The sequence below is a fragment of the Callorhinus ursinus genome, unplaced genomic scaffold (assembly GCF_003265705.2).
Source record: "Callorhinus ursinus isolate GAN/ISIS: 27379988/994484 unplaced genomic scaffold, GSC_fseal_2.0 scaffold16, whole genome shotgun sequence".
NCBI classification, from domain to species: domain Eukaryota; kingdom Metazoa; phylum Chordata; class Mammalia; order Carnivora; family Otariidae; genus Callorhinus; species Callorhinus ursinus.
Genome location: NW_027397078.1, coordinates 2,431,624 through 2,452,904, shown reverse-complemented (window position 1 = coordinate 2,452,904; position 21,281 = coordinate 2,431,624). Strand labels below are relative to the sequence as shown.

General features: G+C 42.1%; 1 protein-coding gene across 2 annotated transcripts in view; it reads right to left on the bottom strand.

The window, feature by feature from the left end:
- Positions 1-1,501: 1,501 nt before the first annotated feature.
- Positions 1,502-21,281, bottom strand: part of ZNF182 (zinc finger protein 182) — a 45,524-nt gene continuing 25,744 nt past the window's right edge. Inside the window, exons 9-11 of one of the 2 annotated variants that reach the window (XM_073901876.1) lie at positions 10,893-11,019; positions 10,494-10,586; positions 1,502-4,417 (exon numbers count right to left, since the gene is read on the bottom strand). In XM_073901876.1, the coding sequence (XP_073757977.1) occupies positions 2,787-4,417; positions 10,494-10,586; positions 10,893-11,019 (1,851 nt within the window). In that variant the 3' untranslated portion in view covers positions 1,502-2,786. Of the gene's footprint in view, positions 4,418-10,493; positions 10,590-10,892; positions 11,020-21,281 lie in introns of both variants that reach the window. The other variant, XM_073901875.1, reaches the window with a different exon arrangement.

The window sequence follows — 21,281 nt, the reverse complement described above, 5'->3', positions numbered from 1 at the left end:
CCCACGTCAACCCGTACTCTTCCTCTTCACACCTGCTAGTGCTCTGCCACATTTTGCCACTTGTCTGTTCTTTACTGTCCGCCCCATTCACCACTATGTCCGCCCCATATCACCACAATGCTTCACATCCCAACTTACTGTGCTCCGTCCGCATTTCCAACATCCACTCTCTGCCCATTCACTCCAACTACTCGCTTCCACTTTCCCCAGCATTACTCCCATTGACTTCTACCCTTTCTTCTCCAGCAACTGCCCCCACTGGCTATTTACCCTTTTTCCCTACTCTTCCCTGTTCGCCCTCATTCTGCACCCCCCATCTCCCCCCACCTCCCCCCACTCGGCCCTTCATTACCCTCATCTATTTTCCCCCGATTCTGGTCCATTCATCCACATCCTGCTGTTCAACCCCCACCCTTTCCCCGCCGTGGTCCATGCCTCACTCACTTCCACTCACACACATGGCCCATCAGACTGCCATCTGTGTCCGAGGAAGCCGGTGTCCACAATCAACCTGAAATGGCGAGATCTGACTGCTGTCCACACTGCCCTTCAGGCCGACCTTTGACGGTCCTGAAACCCCCAGGGATATTCTTTATTGGCAGGAAGAGGAAATGCTTCATTTCTGGTGCCTTTGGGCATCCTCTCAGCAGGCTGTCCCAGAAGCAAGTCCTTTAGCCCGACATTTCTTCCCCAAGCTTCCTTCTCCCTGGAGAGGCACTCAGTGTGACCTGACTTACATAGCTCATAAAAAGTGAGCCCACACCTCATTTTCTTGTAGGATAATTTAGGGGAAAACAAGGCCCGGCAGGAGACAGGAAGGCTCTCAGAGGTCTGACTCACTCACCTGTTCTGTTAAATCCAAACACTGACCCTGCCCCGGTTTTACACAGCTTGGGTTCCCCAGTTCCACCAGAGATCTAGTCCCAGGGAAAAGCCACGGAATCACGAGGGCCACAAATATGGTCACATAGTGGGGCCTCTTACTCTGGGGCAGACGTGCTGCTACCTGGTCTTTGGCTGTGTCCATTCGGGCCGTGGCTCTCGATAGATCACCGGCAGTAGTGTGACCTAGGGGGCGAGCTGCCCAATTTGCCTGGGTATTCACGCTTTTATCCCTTAACAATAAAAATTCGCATACCCACAAGCACAAAATGAAGTAACGTAAATCATTTTGTTAAAATATGGAAAGACAGCAGTGGGCTTTATTACAGGATACTTTCAGAGGTCACAGTGCACACTAAATTAAGAAATGTATTCCGGTCTCAGTTATTTCAGGTTTGTGTGATGTCCCAGATGACCTAAGAATCACCTTATTTGGCACCCTCAGGAAAGCAAGGCCTATGTGCCTTTGGAACCGGCTGGGTATCAGTTTGTTCTGACAGATGATTCTATTTATCATTCACTCAAAACATTAAACTCCACATTGAACATCTGTGTCTTGAATGTTAGGAAATCCTGTATCTAGAATCTAACTTCATTATCACAGCAATGGAGCAAAACATTCATTTTAAAACGTTTTATTTACTGAAAAGGTAGTACAGCCACAGAGCACAATTTTCGAAAAGTTATGGAAGGACATACAGTTGTCTCCCAATTCCAGTCCCCCAGCCCCCCACGTCCCCTGCCCTTTCCCAGAGGTAATCAGGGTTCTCAGCTTTCATGTATCTTCCCAGAGACAGCTTATGCATATATGCTCAATCATGTACTTGCAATTTGTTCTTTTTATATGCGAATGTTAGCGTATTGTACTCGCTATCCTGCACCTTGCTTTTGGCACCTAATAATGTATGTTGGAGATGTCCCACATCACTACACACATGATGTCCAAGTTCTCTTTCGTTTTTGTCTACCTAGGAGGTTTGCTGTAGGAACATACCAGGATTTCAGGATCCAGACCCGTCATCTGGACAGCTTCCAACCTTTGGTTTTCACAAACAGTGCGCCAGTGAGTATCTCTGTGTGTTCATTTGGTACATGCATGAGTATATACATTCCTAGAAGTAGAACTGTGGGCTCCAAAGCCACTGCCTTTGTGGTTTTCATTACTTTGGAATCATTTTTATTTGAAAAAGAGTTTTTCCTGGACTTGCTGTTTCCTGGAGGTTCACGTGGGGTAAGAAATGGGGGCCACATTCTAGGCAGATAAAGAGTTTTTCCTACAACTGGTTTTTTCCCCCCATTTGGTATTTCTTTTAGATTTGACTTCTCCAGAGTCCGTAAACCGGGGCAGCTGTCGGGTTCTTCACAAGGAACACTCCCTTCTCTTGCCCCAGCCCATCGAGTGCTCCTCTCATGAGTGCAGACTACTTTCTACAAATATGGCTTGTCTGAGCGATTCCTTGTAGAGGCCTCTGCCGGTATCTCCTCAGACCCCAAATGGGTCTGGGAGACATCCTCCTTCCCACCTGCCAATGCTCTCTGTTACTGCGGTGGATGTAGTTGGCCTTGCACTTGGGGGATATCCTGAACCTCAACTAAGAGTCCTCGCCAGTGCGGCCCCACGTGTGCAGCCTTGAGCGTTCGCTTCGAAACCTCCTGCCCTGGCGCTCGATCCCCTCTGCCTCCGGCAGTGCGCTCATCAGGGTTTCCGCTATCTCCTCGTGTCAGGTACAGAGATTACACTTCCGCTTTTGCTCCTTGTAGTGTTTGGGCGAAGACTGAGATGAAGAGAGACTGACTTTTACTCCCCATATTTAAACCAGAAATCAGAACGTACTTTTAAAATGTTAATTAAACGGACAAAACTTTCCCTCCGTGAACGTTGACGGGCACCCTTGATCTACTCTCTAATGTGCAATGAGCTTTGACTTCCGGCTGTGGCCCTTCCCGTGGGCCTTCTTTCCCGTGTGTGTTCTCTGATGTACAATCAGGTTTGATTTTTGGGTAAAGGCCTTCCCACACTCTGCACACTTATAGGGTTTCTCTCCGGTATGAGTTCTCTGGTGTACAGTGAATGTGGATTTTTCTCTGAAGGCTTTGCCACACTCAGAGCATGCGTAGGGTTTCTCTCCTGTGTGTGTTCGCTGATGTATTATGAGCTGGGACTTTTGGCTAAAAGCTTTCCAACATACGGGACATTCGTAGGGTTTCTCTCCTGTGTGAATCCTCTGATGTATAATGAGCTTGGACTTTTCTCTGAAGGCTTTGCCACATTCGTTACATTTATAGGGTTTTTCTTCCGTATGAGTTCTTTGATGTATGATGAGGTATGATTTCTGGGAAAATGCTTTTTCACATTCACTGCATTCATAGGGCTTCTCTCCTGTATGACCCCTCTGGTGGAGCATGAGATAGGATTTCTGAGAGAATGCTTTCTCACATTCATTACATTCAAAAGGTTTCTCTCCTGAATGAGTTCGCTGATGTACGCCAAGGTTTGATTTCTGGGTGAAGGTTTTCCCACACACATCACATTCATAGGGTTTCTCTCCTGTATGAGTTCGCTGATGCACTATGAGGGTTGACTTCTCATTGAAAGACTTCCCACATTCGGTACATTTATGAGGTTTCTCCCCTGTATGAGTTCTTTGATGTATAATGAGAGTTGACTTATCACTGAAAGTTTTCTTACACTCATTACATTCATGGGGTTTCTTTCCTGTATGAGTACTATGATGTATAATTAGATCAAGCTTCTGTATGAAAGATTCCCCACATTTAGTGCATTCGTAAGTTTTCTCGCCCGTGTGGGTTTTCTGATGGACAATGAGGTTTGACTTCTGAGTGAAGGCTTTTCCACATTCATTACATTCATAAGGTTTCTCTCCTGTATGAGTCCTGTAATGTATGATGACGGTTGACTTCTCTCTGAAGGCTTTTCCACATTCTGGACACTCAAAGGGTCGCTCTCCTGTATGACTTCTCAAGTGTATAATGAGCTGAGATTTTTGGCTAAAGGCTTTTCCACATTCAGTACATCCAAAGGGTTTCTCTCCCGTATGAGTTCTCCAATGTACAATGAGGTGTGACTTCTTGCTGAAGGTTTTCCTACACGCGGTGCATTCGAAGGGTTTCTCTCCATTTTTAATTCTCTCTTGTAGACTAAGCCCTTTCTTCCGCCTGAGGGCCTTCCCGCACTCTTTATATCCGTGGGGCTTTACTCCAGGAGTTGTTTTCTCATACTCCGTATGGAAGAATAATTTTGCACATCCATTATCATGTTTCTTTCCTACAGAGCTTCTGGTAAATAAGTCTAAACCATCTACCATATTTCCAAATGGCTCATGTTTATGGGACCTTTGTATTGAAGCAGCAAGGTTTGTATTCAGAGGAAGTGCATTTCCAAATTTATTATAGTCATGGCCAGTCTTGGTGATAAGTGCTTTCTTGTCAGGGAATCCAGCTTGCATCAACAGATACCTATCTTGGTCATCCTGGTGCTGTCTCTCAATCTGTTCATCAATTTGACAGGCTGCTTCTAGAAGGAAGTACAATAAACCATTTTTGTAACAACATTATATAATGAACCTTCTTTAAAAATGCCCTACCATTTGAAAGCTGATACCATTATCTCATTTTATCTGAGCTCCTAGAGAGGATCTTGACCGTCAAATCCTGTTTTTACTAAACTCCCACCTGCTAGGCTTTTTGTTACCCTGACACCTCAGTCTTACCTCTACGTTTACATCATCTCTGATTTCCGTCAACTCTGGGGACCTTATCAACCTTTATCTTCATTTGTCATATGAACTCCTAAGTGTACATGACTTATACTATTTCTAACTAAGTAGAAATGCAACAGTGTGGTTAGTGGGCTCAAATTTTACAATCCTGAATCCACATTCTTAGTGAATCAGAGAAAGATCTAGAATAACCTTACAAAAACAAAGAAAAACTCAAAAGATCTTTCCCCAATCTGGATTCATCCAAGCTTGCATTCACAGTTCTTCAACACCACCTTCTCCTGTCTACACTATTTTCGCTAAAAACTATGACTGTATTCGACAGATGAATGGATAAAGAAGATGTGGTATATATACACAATGGAATATTATGCAGCCATCAAAAGGAATGACATCTTGCCATTTGCAACGACGTGGATGAACTGGAGGGTGTTATGCTGAGTGAAATAAGTCAATCAGAGAAAGACATGTATCGAATGACCTCACTGATATGAGGAATTCTTAATCTCAGGAAACAAACTGAGGGTTGCTGGAGGGGTGGGGGGTGGGAGGGATGGGGTGGCTGGGTGATAGACATTGGGGAGGGTATGTGCTATGGTGAGTGCTGTGAATTGTGCAAGACTGTTGAATCACAGATCTGTACCTCTAAAACAAATCGTGCAAAATTTATAATGTTAAGAAAAAAGGGAAGAATGAAGGGGGGGAAATTGGAGGGGGAGACAAACCATGAGAGACGATGGACTCTGAAAAACTGAGGGTTCTAGAGGGGAGGGGGAGGGGTTAGCCTGGTGATGGGTATTAGGGAAGCCACGTTCTGTGTGGAGCGCTGCGTGTTATGCACAATGAATCATGGGACACTACATCAAAAACTAATGATGTAATGTATGGTGATTAACATAAAATAAAAAATTTAAAGAAAAAACTATGTATTGATGCCAAACCCTTCCTTATGTTCTATCACCCACATAGCCTAGTCTCCCATATTTTGCTATATTCAAAATCTAGGTAACTTTCAAGAAGCAATTCAGTCTTTTCATTTCAAAGAAGCTTATTCTGATCTTCCTGTATAACTTTTTGTTAATTTCTAAAGTAGTTATCGATACCACTCATTTAGACAGTTTAAAATCGCAAAGCTTTGCCTTAAATATACCATATTTCATCAACTGCAAGATGCATATTCACATTTTAACACATTTCTGAATCCAGATGTAACTTATAATCAATGGCATGTCATCAATTAATTGGTGGCAATTTTTCTTAGTGGTATGTATTAAAATCAATTGGATCTTGAAGTCAATAAAATATGGTAAATACTTTTTGCATATATACTGAGTTTTAATCATCTTCATAGTTTACTTTTCACCTTTTCCTAAAATTTTGTGTGAAAAAAATGTACAGAAAAGATGAAAGAGTACAAAAACTACTCATACTACCACTCAGATTTAATAGTGGTAACATTTACAATATTAATACTGAATTTTAAAATGGACCATGTTCCTATGACATCCTTAATATCATTAGCAAAAAAAACTAGTTCTTAGGCATGAATATCAGAATCACAGAAAAAGTTTTTGTTTTTTTTTTTAAAGATTTTATTTATTTATTTGCGAGAGGGAGAATGAGAGATAGAGAGAATGAGAGGGAAGAGGGTCAGAGGGAGAAGCAGACTCCCTGCTGAGCAGGGAGCCCGATGTGGGACTCGATCCCGGGACTCCAGGATCATGACCTGAGCCGAAGGCAGTCGCTTAACCAACTGAGCCACCCAGGCGCCCTCACAGAAAAAGTTTTTACAAAATACATCTGCTGGGACCACCTAAGTTCCACCAAGCATCTACTAAATCTGGACATCGTTAGGTGGTAAGGAGCAGCATGGTTAGGGCCATAAGCTCTCTAGCCCAGGATCAAATCCTGGCTCAACCATTCACTTGTGACCTCAGCAACTTACCTAATCTATTTGTATTTTATTTCCCACCTGGAAACAGGAATTATAATAGTGCCCACCTAAATATGTTAACAGGGATTAAATGACTTCTAATGGGGCATGCATGACACACAGGAAGTACTTTCAACTGTTTACTAGAACAACTGATGCTACTACTACAATAATCTGGTTAAGAGCCACTACACTACTATAAAAAATAACTCAATATATTTAACATGCTCTTGACCATTAAGTGAAAAAAGGTGAATAAAACCGTACATAGTAGGCTACCATTTTTCTAAGGAAAGAAATATGAATACCTATTTATATAGACCCATCATGTAAACAAGGGAAGGATATACCTTTAAATTTTAATAAATGGTTACCTACAGAAGGAAGGAAGAGAGTGAAATGAAGGGAAAGAAACTGAACTTCTTTAAATATACCTTGTTTTCTAGATTCGACTTTGGAACCAAGTAAGTGTTTTATATATTCATAAAGCAAAACTGAATTTAAAAGGATTCCATAATAATAATATACCCTCATCTGTATTTCCAAACAACCACTGCTGAAAAGTCTTGATTCTCAATGGCACCAACATGATTACCTCAATTGATTCAAACCACTATCGACAGCAGTCTCAGAATAATAATATTACCATCAGATGTAAGATTAACAAAAACCTTTAAGCCCAGAATTTGATTTGGAAATACCAATTTTTTAAATGAAGGGGAAGTATCAATTTGAATACATGATATATTTTCTCTTAAAAATCTTTTTTACGGGGGGCTTTTACTGGGTGGCTCAGTCTTTGTCTGCCTTCGGCTCAGGTCATGGTCCCAGGGTCCTGGGATCGAGCCCTGCATCGGGCTCCGTGCTCGGCTGGAAGCCTGCTTCTCCCTCTCCCACTCCCCCTGCTTGTGTTCCCTCTCTCGCTGTGTCTCTGTCAAATAAAATCTTAAAAAATAAATTTTTTTACAGGGTGCCTGGGTGGCTCAGTCAGTTGAGCGTCTGCCTTTGGCTCAGGTCACGCATCAAGCCCTGCATTAGGCATCCCCGCTCAGCAGGGAGTCTATTTGTCCCTCTGCCCCTCCCCCTGCTCATGCACACACACTCTCGCTCCAATAAAATCTTTTAAAAAATCGTTTTTACATGGTTCCTAGCTCTGTCAATTTTTAAAAAGCCTAGAAACAATTCCCTAACATCCTAACTGTGGTCTCAAAACACTATTACCACAAAAAAAAAAAAAAACACCAAAAAAACAAAACAGGGTTCCTTGGAAAAATGGCTGATTCCAGGCCAGAAATGGGAACTATGTAAAATGAGCCTGGAACATCTTGTAACACCAGAAAGCAAAGCTACCAAAGACTCAGGAGCCAATCTGAAGGGGTTTCTGCTCACCAGAGATAGGGCAGTTTGATTCATAATGAGGATAAGGCAATGTTTGATTAAAACACAAGATATTGATATTAAAAAAACATTAGTCAACTTTTGATGCTACAAAACCAACTCATTTTTAAAAGTGGTAAACAAATGGGCAAACACACATAACTGAAATGGAATTCCTGGAACTAACATATAAGCAAATAACAGATGAGAGGCAATCCTCTTTACAGAAGTATTCCAGCTTATCAACAAGGCACGAGAGAATTCACCATTCTGCAAACATTAGTGCATACAAGCAATAATCACCGAGAACTCATAACTATAACAGACAACCATGCACTGCATGCCTCCTGATGAAAGGATGTCATAGCAGCTAGGAAGTAAACTTGCTAAAAGAAAAAAATAAAACCCTGAATCTGATCAAACTTCAAAATCTAACCACCAATTTACAAGAAAAAAATAAAGGACAGAGGAATATGTTAAATACCATAGGGTACTTAGCAAAGTCCAGAACATGGGAAACTAAAAGACAAATTAACCAGTTACTTAAAAAAAATAAAAGGGGGGGAAAGATAGCTGGGAATCATTTGTAGGTTATGAGAAACAAGAATCCAAGTAGCTATGAGAACACTCAGCACCCAGATCCTGATTTCTCAGTACCATTCCCCATTAAAAGGAATCAGAAATCCTTAGAGAAGCTGCTGATTCTAGGTCTGAAACAGGGAAAGTACAGTGTGAACCTGGAATATATTTTTGTGCTAGAAAGTGCTCAAAGAATGATGGAGTCATGTTAAGAGATGGAGGAGCCAGCCCGAAGGGACTCCTCCTGGACAAATTGAGGACAATTTGAACATCAAAATGAATAATGACAGAAGACATTAATGCATTCTAACACACTGAAAAATAACAATCTGAGTCCATACTAATACTAAAATTAATTCATTAATGGGATGGGGCAAGAGAAGAGTGCCAACTTATAAATGGAGAAGGAATGAGAGAAAATTCCCCCTTCTTCCAACCATCTTATAAATTGATTCAGGCAAAGAATCCTCTGTGAATGTTAAAACACTGGGTAAAAATTTTTGAAAATGGGATATTCATCATTTGGCAGTTCCACAAAATGTTTAACATGTGGTCCAACAATTCCATTCCTATGTCCACACTCAAAAGGAATTAAAACCTTCACCTCCATAAAACATTCTACATGAATGTTCATAGCAGCTTTATAATGGCCAAAAAGTGAGATCGACCTAAACACCCATCAACAGATAAATGGCTGAAAAAGTGGTGTATCCAGACAGCAGATATCATTCCATTAGAAAAAGGAATGAAGTCCTGATACATGCTACACCATGAATGAACCTTGAAATCATGCCAAGTGTAAGAAACCAGACATGAAAGGCCACATTTTGTATGGTTCCATTTACATGAAATCTCCAGAATAGGCAACACCATAGAGGCAAGAGGGGCGCCTGGGTGGCTCAGATGGTTGAGCGTCTGCCTTCGGCTCAGGTCATGATCCCAGGGTCCTGGGATCGAGCCCCACACATCGGGCTCCTGGCTCAGCGGGGAGCCTGCTTCTCCCTCTCCCTCTGCCTCTCTCCCTGCTCATGCTCTCTCTCTATCTCTGTGTCTCAAATGAATAAATAAAATCTTTAAAAAAATCATCTTTAAAAAAAAACAAAAAACCATAGAGGCAGAAAGTGGTTGCCAAGGGATGGAGACTGACTGGTAAAGGGTATGGGTTTCTTTCTGGGGTGATGACAATGTTCTAGAATTAGATAATGGTGATGGTTTCATAACTTGGTGAATATACTAAAAATCACTGAATTTGTATACTTCAAAAAGAGCAAAGTTTATGGTCTGAATTCTATCTCAAAAAAGCTACTTTTAGGGCGCCTGGGTGGCTCAGTTGGTTAAGCGACTGCCTTCGGCTCAGGTCATGATCCTGGAGTCCCAGGATCGAGTCCCGCATCGGGCTCCCTGCTCAGCAGGGAGTCTGCTTCTCCCTCTGACTCTCTTCCCTCTCATGCTCTCTCTCTATCTCATTCTCTCTCTCAAATAAATAAATAAAATCTATAAAAAAAAAAAATTAAAAAAAAAAAAGCTACTTTTAAACAAAGATAATCAAGATGTTTTAGGAGAGCAAATCTGATCGAAATATCTAAACTGAATGGAAACAGGTAATCCAATATGGAATTAGAGCAGTAGTGCCTATGGCCTGTGACTCAGGTGGGCCTGGCTTCAGATAAAGCAGTGAAGTGAGAATGGGAGAAGTGGCAGGGCGTAAGCGGGGACTGGCACTTACAAGACACTTATCCACCGGGAAAAGGAGCTATGCAGAAACTTCTGGGTGAGCACCAACTTAAGGGGAGTGGTCTGGTGGGTGTGGGACAAGGGCGAGGGGTGTCAGTCTTATGTCTGAGGTATTCATGTCCCTGTCCAACAAGATCAAAGGGTCACAACCTTTCTCCAGACATTCCTGAAAGCCCTTTCAGAGGTCCTCACCCGTGGCTGACAAGCTGGCACCTCCTGTCCCTGTCGTCTGAGTCAATCCCACTCACCTGGAAAGCTCCAAAAGGAGATTTTTGTTTCTGCTGGGCATGGCTCTTCTACCTCCAATTTGAGGATGAGGTCTGGTTTGGTCACCTGCGGCCCTGCTAATGAGAAATGACAGTGATACGTCCTGGATCTTCAGAGCCTCTGAGAAAGAGGGCAGTGGGGTCTGGGGCAGCATGAGAGACCGATCACTTGACACAGTGGTCCAATGGTCAAGTCGAACCATTTCACCTGGGTTTTGAGTTCACAAACACCCTGTCAGGAAACTTCAATCCCTGGAACTCAATGTCCAACTTTTCAAGCAGTTCAGAGACCTTACAAGTTTTCCAAACCGAGAAAGGAAAGGCCCTCTATCAGACACAATAATCACAAGCAGCAAAATTACCTGAGGAAGCCATTCTTACCCACAGAGACCAGGTTGCTGTAGGTCTCCAGCATCACTTCTCTGTACAGAGTCTTCTGTGGAGGGTTCAGGTACTGCCACTCCTCTGGGGTGAAATCCACAACCACATCCCCGAATGTCACGAGTCCCTGTAATTGCACATTCCTTTTACTCTAAAATACTGACCACTCGGTGATGAGGATGAAATGTAGGGAACTGCTGATTGGGTTCCCAGTTCGTGATGATGACTTAATACAGGATGCCTACCTTGTTGGAAAATCACAAACCATGGCAGAAAAACTATTCCATCAAGTACATGGAATATTCCATAAGTGTACAGAATATATGTAAGACAATGTGGTATTTGCACAAGGATAGACAAATAGTCCAGTAGGACTAAAAAGAGAATCTAAATGCCATATGGACACCTGAGTTATGACAAAGTTGACACTGCGAGGCAGTGGGGAGAGGATGATCTTTTCAAATAAATGTGGATGGATTACTGGATATCCATAGGGGGTAGAATTTATCCACTAACTCACCACACACAAAAATGAGCTACAGAGAAATTGTAAATCTAATGTGAAAGATAACACAATAAGGTGCCTAGAAAACAGTACAGGAAAATGTTTTCATAGTCTTGGTGTAGGGAAAGAATTCTAAAATAAGATGTGAAAAGCACTACTCATGAAGGAAAAGATTTATAAAAAATACAGCAGTCAGGGAAATACAAATCAAAACCACAATGAGAGAGTTACCACCTCACACCTGTCAGAATGGCTAAAATCAACAACACAAGAAACAACAGGTGTTGGCGAGGATGTGGAGAAAGGGCGGTGGGAATGCAAACTGGTACAGCCACTCTGGGAAACAGTATGGAGGTTCCTCAGAAAGTGTAAAATAGAGCTACCCTACAATCCAGCAACTGCACTACTATTTACCCAAAGGATTCAAAGATACTGATTTGAAGGGGTACATGCACCCCGATGTTTACTGCAGCATTATCAACAATAGCCAAATTATGGAAAGAGCCCAAATGTCCATCGACTGATGAATGGATAAAGAAGATGCGGTCTAGATCTACAATGGACTAGTATTCCGCCATAACAAAGAATGAAATCTTGCCATTTGCAACGTGGATGGAGCTAGAAAGTATTATGCTAAGTGGAATAAGTCTGTCAAAGAAAAATAAATACCATATGATTTCACTCGTATGTGGAATTTAAAAAACAAAATGAATGAGGAAAGAGGAAAACAAAAGAGCGAGAGAGGCAAGCCAAGAAACAGACTCTTGACTACAGGGACCAAACTGCTGGGTACCAGAGGGGGGGGGGTGGAGGGATGAGTGAAACAGGTGATGGTTTTAAGGAGAGCACTTGTGATGAGCAGCGGGTGTTGTACGCCAAGTGTTGAGTCACTCTATTGTACGCCTGAAACTAGTAATACGCTGTATCTTAACTAACTGGAATTTAATAAAAACAAAAAAATAACAGTAGAACAGTAAAAAGGCAAGCCTTAAATGGGGCGATTATCTGCAACAATCAAAAGTGATAAAGGGATCTTATCTGGAAAATATAAAACCCCTGCAAATCAATAAGAAACACACAAACAACACCAAAAAACAGAGAAGAGATGTGAATATGTACTTCACTAAAAACAAAACCCAAATGGCCTATGAGTATAAGAAAATGTACCAATCAGCACTCAGGTAAATGAAAATTTAAGCCATGCTGAGACACTCCTATGCCCCCACTAAAAAGGTTATAATTAAGCAGACTAAAATATCATAAGATTGTGGTGAAATGAGAACTCTCACACTTAGCAGGAATATATACTGGCAGAGTTGCTTGGGGAAATTGACAGTGTTTACTAAAGTTAATGATTTGCATACATTATGACGCAGCAATTCTACTTCTAGGTACACAGCTTAAAGAAAATCATGCATATATGCTCTAGAAAACAAGTACAGGATGTTCACAGAAGCACTACTTCTAAAACTAAATTGTGGAAAAAATGCAGATGTCCCTCAACAACACAAAGAGAGGGCAAGAGTGGGGGTTCCGAGGTCCTCGCCCTGTTCTAATCTTGACCTTTATACTTGAAAATTACTTTCGCCAAAAGTACAAAGGCAGTTCAAGGGAAAATGGGAGTTCCCATGTCAACAAACGATGCTGGAACAATTGGATCTACATATGCAAAAACAACTCCAGCAAATACCTCCCACATGTATAAAACTCAAACCTCAAAACAGATCGCAGACCTAAATGTAAAATCTAAACCTATAAAATTTCTAGAAGAAAATATAGGAGGGGCGCCTGGGTGGCTCAGTCAGTTAAGCATCCAACTCTTGATCTCAGCTCAGGTCTTGATCTCAGAGTCATAAGGTCAAGCCCTGTGTGCTGGGCTCCACGCTGGGTGTGGAGCCTACTTAAACACACACACACACAGGAGAAAATCTTTTAACCTTCAGTTAGTCAAGTATTTCTTACATGGGACAGCAAAATTCAAAAGACCGTCTTAAGAGAAGAAAAAGCCACAGAATGAAAGAAAATATTTACAAATCACATTCTGGCCAAAAAAAAAAAATTGTACTGAGACTATATAAAGAACTCTCAAAACTAAAAAAAAAAAAAAAAAAGGCAAAAGAAAGATATTAAACCAAAGAAGATATACAAATGAAAAATAAGCACATGGAAAGATATTTAACATCTTAGTCATGAAGAAATTGCAAATTAAAACCACAATGGGAGTTCGAGACGGCCCTGTGGGAAGACCAGGAAATCACCCCCTTCCATGGACAAAACAAACTTACAGCTCTATATAGAATAACTTTCCTCCAAAAAGGACCTGAGAACTAGATGGAACAGCAGCGCCTCCACAACAAAAGGCAAAGAGACACAACGAGAAGGCAGGAGAGGCAGTGACAGAACCTCCTGTGGGACCCCACGAGTGGTGACCCCCCACAACTGGAAGAGGTCACAAAAATATGGAACTCTACTCAAAGAGTAAAAGGACTGTGTCCCACATCAGCAACCTCTGACCCTGGGGGCCCGCACCAGAAAGCCCACAAAATGTTTGGTTTTGAAAATCAATGGGAATCAAGACCAGGAGAATCATAGAATGTAGGGAACATAGAGTTCCCATTCTTTTTTTTTTTTTTTTAAGATTTTATTTATTTGACAGAGAGAGATACACTGAGAGAGGGAACACAAGCAGGGGGAGTGGGAGAGGGAGAAGCAGGCTTCCCGCGGAGCAGGGAGCTCCATGCGGGGCTCCATCCCAGGACCCTGGGATCATGACCTGAGCCGGAGGCAGACGCCCCTAGAGCTCCCATTCTTAAAGGGCTCTCGCGCGAAACCCACTCACCCTGATATCCAGTGCAGAAGCAACAGACTGAAAAGTGCCTAGACAACAAAGAAGAGAGAGACGCTAATTTTTTTTCCTTATTTATTTGTCAGAGAAAAAGAGAGCACAAGCAGGGGAAACGGCAGGCAGAGGGAGAAGCAGACTCCCCGCAGAGCAGGGAGCCCAATGCGGGGCTGGATCCCAGGACCCCGGGATCATGACCTGAGTTGCAGGCAAATGCCCAACCGACTGAGCCACCCAGGTGTCCCAAATATATGTTATATTTATATAAATGTAAGTGTCCCAGAAATTCTATTAAATTTCTAAAACTCTGATATATCCTGGTATAATGTTATCAATCATAAGTCTAGTTGTTATTTTTTTTTAAGATTTTATATATTTATTTGTCAGAGAGAAAGAGAGCAGAAGCAGGGGAAGCAGCAGGCAGGAGAAGCAGACTCCCCGCTGAGCAAGAAGCCCGATGCCGGACTCGATCCCAGGACCCCGGATCCTGACCTGAGCAGAAGGCAGACACTTAACTGACTGAGCCCTCCGGCGCCCAGCACACACTAATTTTAAAGCAGCTGCCACAGAGACAGGAACTTACAAGGACTTTATCTGGAGATGGATGTGCTGGCCAACAGCATTTTTGCAATCTCATCCTAATTTGCTGGTGATGAAGCCAACAGGCACCATTTTTGGTGCCTACTAGCACCAGAGGACATGCTCTGCCCACCCCATGCCATGACGGGGCTGGGCTAGCACCCCATGCACCCTGCACAGCGTCCAAGGCACAGGGAGGACAGGTGGACATCCCAAGCCCCATTCGCCTTGCTCAGTGGCCAAGATGCCAGCAGGCCCGGTCAGTGACCTGATCCACACCTTCCCACATAGTGGCTAAGCTGCAAATGGATATAGGGCAAGTGCCCTGAGCCCTGCCCTCCCCATGCAGAGACCAAGCCACAGTGGAAGGGCAAGCAGCTTGAATCCCACTCTCCCCATGCAGCAGCCCAGCCACAAAAGAGCCGGGCAAGTGCCCTGAGCCCTGCCTTCCCCACACAGCAGCTGTGGTCTGATCACAGCCAGCATGCACATGCAGCCCACACAAGGGACACCATAGAATGCCTGACTCTGGGGGCCAAGGGAGACTTTTGGGCCACATGGAACATTTCCTACACAAGACTGTTCCTTCAAGACTGAGGGAGGTAGCTGTTTTACCTAATACATGTAGACAAACACAGAGAGACAAGCAAAATGAGGACACAGAGGAATATTTTCCAAACCAAAGAAGAAGGCAAACCCTCAGGAAAAGACCTTAATGAAATAGAGATTAGCAGCCTACCCGATAAAGAATTCAAAGTAATGGTCGTAAAGATGTTCACTGATCTCAGGAGAAGAAAGGATGAACACAATAAGAACTTCAACAAAAAGAGGGGACGCCTGGGGGACTCAGTCGGTTAAGCGTCAGCCTTCAGCTCAGGTCATGATCTCAGGGTCCTGGGATTGAGCGTCGGGCTCCCTGCTCGGTGGGGAGTCTGCTTCTCTCTCTCCCTCTCCCTCTGCTCGTGTTCTCTGTCACAAATAAATAAATAAAATCTTAAAAAAAAAACAAAAACAAAGAACTTCAACAAAAAGAAAAAATATGTGGGTACCTGGGGGGCTCAGTAGGTTAAACGTCTGCCTTCAGCTCAGGTCATGATCTCAGGGTCCTGGAATCGAGCCCTGTGTCGGGTTCCCTGCTCAGTGGGGAGCCTGCTTCTCTCTCTCTCTCGGCCCCGCCCCCCCGACTCATGCACACACTCTCTCAAATAAATGTCTTTTGAAAAAAAAAAGAAAAAATATGTAAGTACTGAACAGAAGTTATAACTAAACTGAAAAACACACCTGAGGGGTTCAAAAGCAGAACAGATGAGATAGAAGCACAAATCAGGGAAGCAATGGAAAACATCCAGAAAGAGCAGCAAAGAAAAAAATAAGAACTAAAAAAGTAAGGACACCAACTTGTGAGACCACTGGCACAACATTAAGCAGAATAACATTTGCATTATAGAGTTCCAGAAGGTAGGAGAGAGAAAGGATCAGAAAAATTATTTAAAGAAATAATGGCTGAAAACTTCCCTAACCTGGAGAAGGATACAGACATCCGGTTTAAGAAGCCCAAAGAATTCGACATAAGATGAACCCAAGGGAAAACATACCGAGACACATTACAATTACAATGGCTAAAGTTAAGGATACAGAGAAAATCTTAAAAGCAGTAAGAGAAAAGCAAAGTATTATGTACAAAAGAAACCCAAGAAATCTATCAGATTTTTCAGCAGAAACATTGCAGACCAGAAGGGAGTGGGATGACATATTCAAAGTGCTGAAAGGGAAAAACTGCTAACCAGGAATTCTCTACCCACAAAGGTTACCATTCAGAATTGAAGGAGAGAGTAAGAGTTTTTCAGATAAGCAAAATCTAACAGAGCTCATCACCACTAAACTGGCCTTACAAGAAATGTTAAAGGGACTTCTCTAAGCTAAGAAGAAAAGGCACTAATTTGTATTTTTAAAAAAAGCAATATAACAATACTTGTATCAGACAAATTAGACTTTAAAACAAAGACCATAACAAAAGACAAAGAAGGGTACTACACAATGATAAAGGGGTCTATCCAACAAGAGGACATGACATTTGTAAATATCTATGCACTGAACATAGGGGTGCCTAAATACATATAACAAACATTAACAGAAATAAATAGAGAAATAGACAGCAATACAGTAATAGTAGGGGACGATAACCTCTCACTTAAATCAATGGATAGATCATCCAGACAGAAAATCAGTAAGAAAACATTGGCCTTACAATACATTACACTAGATGGATCTAACAGATAGATACGTAACACCCCATCCAAAAACAGGAGAATACATATTCTTGAGGGCTCAGGGAACACTCTCCAGGATGGACCACATGTTAGATCACAAAACAAGTCTTAACAAATTTAGGAAGACTGAAATCATATCAAGCATCTTTTCCACCACAGTGGTATGAAACTAAAAACCAATTACAAGACCCAACTGGAAAAACACAAACATATGGAGACTAAACAACATGCTATTAAATAACCAATCAAGAAATCAAAAGATAACATGAGGGGTGCCTGGGTGGCTCAGTCGGTTAAGCATCCAACTCTTGGTTTCAGCTCAGATCATGATCTCAGGGTCTTGAGACTGGGCCCCAAGTCGAGCTCTGTGCTCAGCGTGGAATCTGCTTGGGATTCTCTCCCTCTCCCTCTCCCTGCCCCTCCCCCCACTTACACATGGGCATGCGCTCTCTCTCGCTCTCTAAAATAAATAAAAATCTTTAAAAAAAAAAGATAACATGACACAAATGAAAATGGAAACACAATGGACCAAAATCTTTCGGACACAGGAAAAGCAGTTCTAAGAGAGAGAAGTTCATAGCAATACAGGCCTACCTCAGGAAACAAGAAAAACATCAAATAAACAATCTGTCTTAACATTCAAGGAAATAAGAACAAAGCCCAAAGTTAGTAGAAAAAAGGAAAGAATGAAGATCAGAATGGAAATAAATAGAGACTAAAAGCACAATAGAAAACATCAATGAAACTAAGCTGGTTCTTTGTAAAGATAAACAAAATCAACAAACTTCTAGCCAGACTCAAGAAGAGACAGAGCCCAAATAAAATCAGCAACAAATGAGAAGTTATAACTGATACCACAGAAATAACAAAGGACTGTAAGAGAATACTATCAACAATTATACACCAACAAATCAGACAACCTAGAAAAAAATGGATAAACTCCTAGAAACAATATCTTCCAACACTGAATCATGAAGAATTAGAAAATCTGAAGACTGATTACTAATAATGAAACGAATCAAGGGCACCTGGGTGGCTCAGTCGGTTAAGCGTCTGCCTTTGGCTCAGGTCATTATCCCGGGGTCCTGGGATCGAGCCCCACGTCGGGCTCCTTGCTCAGTGGGGAGCCTGCCTCTACCTCTCCCTCTGCCTCTCTCCCCGCTCATGCTCTCTCTCTCTCTCTGTATGTGTCTCAAATGAATAAATAAAATCTTTAAAAAAATTTTTTTAAAACTCCCAACAAACAAAAGTCCAGGTCAAGTTGGCCTTCTCAAATTATTCCAACCCTTGAAGAGGAAGGAACACTTCCACACTCATTATACAAAGCCAGCATTACCTGGATACCAAAACCAAAGACACTACAAAAAATTACAGGCCAATATCCATGATGAACATAGACGCAAAAGTCCTCAACTAAATATTAGCAAACCGAATTCAATAAAAGGATCATACCCCATGACCAAGTGAGATTAATTCCAGGCATACAAGAATGGTTTAACATCTATAAATTGATCCATGTGATACACCAAAAAAAGCATTTGACAAAATTCAACATTCATTTGTGATAAAAACTCTCAACAAACTGGGTATACAGAGAAGGTATCGCAACACAATAAAGGCCATATATGACAAGCCCATACCTAATATAATACTCAACAGTGAAAAGGTGAAAGAAAGCCTTTCCTCTAAGATCAGAAACAACATAAGGATGTCCACTCACCACTTTTATTCAACATAGTACTGGAAGGCCTAGCCACAGTAATTATGCAGAAAAAAAAAAGAAATAAAGGAACTAAATGGGAAGAAGTAAAACTGTCACTATTTGCAGATAACATATTATATAAAAAAACCTTGAAGACTCCACCAAAAAATCATTAGAATAAATTCAGTAAAGTTGCAGGACACAAAATTTATATACAGAAATCTGTTGTGTTTCTATACACTAATACCAAACTATTGAAAGAGATATTTTTTTTAAAGATTTTATTTATTTATTTGACACAGAGACAGACAGCAGGAGAGGGAACACAAGCAGGGGGAAGGGGAGAGGGAGAAGCAGGCCTCCTGTGGAGCAGGGAGCCCGATGCGGGGCTCGATCCCAGGACTCTGGGATCATGACCTGAGCCAAAGGCAGAAGCTTGACGACTGAGCCACCCAGGCGCCCCCATCGAAAGAGATATTAAGATAATCAGATTTACAAGTGCATCAAAAAAAACCCTAAAATACCGAGGAGTAAATTTAACCAAGGACATGAAAGACATGTATTCTGAAAACCATGAGCCACAGATGAAAGAAACTGAAGATGAAACAAATAAATGGAAAGATACCATGCTCACAGATTGAAAGAAATAATATTGTTAACATGCTGTAGCTAAAGCAATCTATAGATTTAATGCAATCCCTGTCAAAATACCAAGGGCATTTTTCACAGAACTGTAACAAATGATCCTAAAATTTATATGGAACCACAAAACATCTCCAATAGACAAAGCAATCTTGAGAAAGAACAAAGCTAGGTATCATGCTCCCTGATTTTAAACTATACTACAAAGATATAGTAATCAAAACAGTATGGTACTAGGAAAAAACGGACACACAGATCAATGGACCAAACTAGAGAACCCAGAAATAAACCTATGCTTATATGGTCAATTAATCTAGAACAAAGGAGGCAAGAATCTAACAATGGAGAAAAGACAGTCTCTTAAATAAATGGGTGCTACATGCACAATGGGCAGCTACATGCAAAAGAATGAAACTGGACCACTTTCATACACCATATACAAAAATAAGCTCAACGCCTGGGGAACACGGTAGGGAGATTATTCACTCTTCTTGGAGTGCATGCCTGAGAGGCAGCACTCATGGAGACACCTCCCTGGGAACAAAGAAGCTGGCCAGCGCCATTTCGATTCCCCACCCCTCAACATACACAGAGCCATCTGTGGCAAGCAGTATACGCTGATGCTAGCTACCTGACTTGCTTACACCAAGCCCCACACCCCTGCAGGCAGGTGGAACTGCCCTTCTCAGTCATGCTTGCCTCAGTCCCAGCATGGCAGGCTCCTCCCCCAGAGACCAGCATAAACCCCTGTCCACACCACAACTCCTAACCAGGGAGTTTTTTCTGCAGGGCCTCAGTTTCAATGAAGTTGGTGAGAGGTCTCATTTAACAAGCGGACCAGAGCACACCTAGTTCAAACTCGCCACATTTCAGGCCAGGGACCAAACACTGCCCACAGCAGGCAAGGAGAGCCTCCACAGATGACTGGCCTGCAGGACAGAGCAGCCAGAACACAACAGCAGAGCTCAAGCAGCACACACTGGAGACACTCCATGAAGTGCCAGGGCCTGGGCACTCCATGGCCTCTTCATAAGGCCATTACTTTCAGAAACAGGAGACATAAATGGCTTCTCTACCGCACAGAAAAAGGCAGAGACTTAGATAAAATGTGGAGACAAAGGAAATTATCCCAAATGAAAGAACAAGGCCATGGCCAGAGATCTAACCAAAACAGATATAAGTAACATGCCTGATGGAGAATTTAAAGCCACGATAATAAAGATACACACTGGGCTTGATAAAAGAATAGAAGACATCAGTGAGACGCTTTCCAAAGAGAGAAAAAAGTTAAAAAAGAATCAATCAGGGGTGCCTGGGTGGCTCAGAAGGGTAAGCGTCTGCCTTCGGTTTGACTCTCACCTCAGGTCTTGATCTCAGGGTCATGAATTCAAGCCCCATTTGGGGGGGGGGTCTACTTAAAAAAAAAAAAAAACTGACCAGAGATGAAGAGCGCAATAAACAAGATTAGAAACACACCTGATGTAACAACAGCAGGCTAGAAGCAGAGGAATGAACTAGTGACCTAGAAGACAAAGTAATGGAAAGTATGTAATGAAGATGAAGAAAAGAGAGAGAAGAATTATGCAACATGAGAACAGACTTAGTAAACTCAGTGACTCCACCAAACGTAATAACATTCATATTGTAGGAGTCCCAGAAGAAGGAGAGAGAGAAAGGGGGGGCAGAAAATTTATTTGAAGAAATAATAGCTGAAAACTTCCCTAATCTGGGCATGGAAACAGACATCTAGATCCACAAAGCACAGAGAACTCCCATGAAAATCAACAAAAGCAGGCCAACACGAAGACATATTGTAATTAAATTTGCAAAATATACTGATACAGAAAAA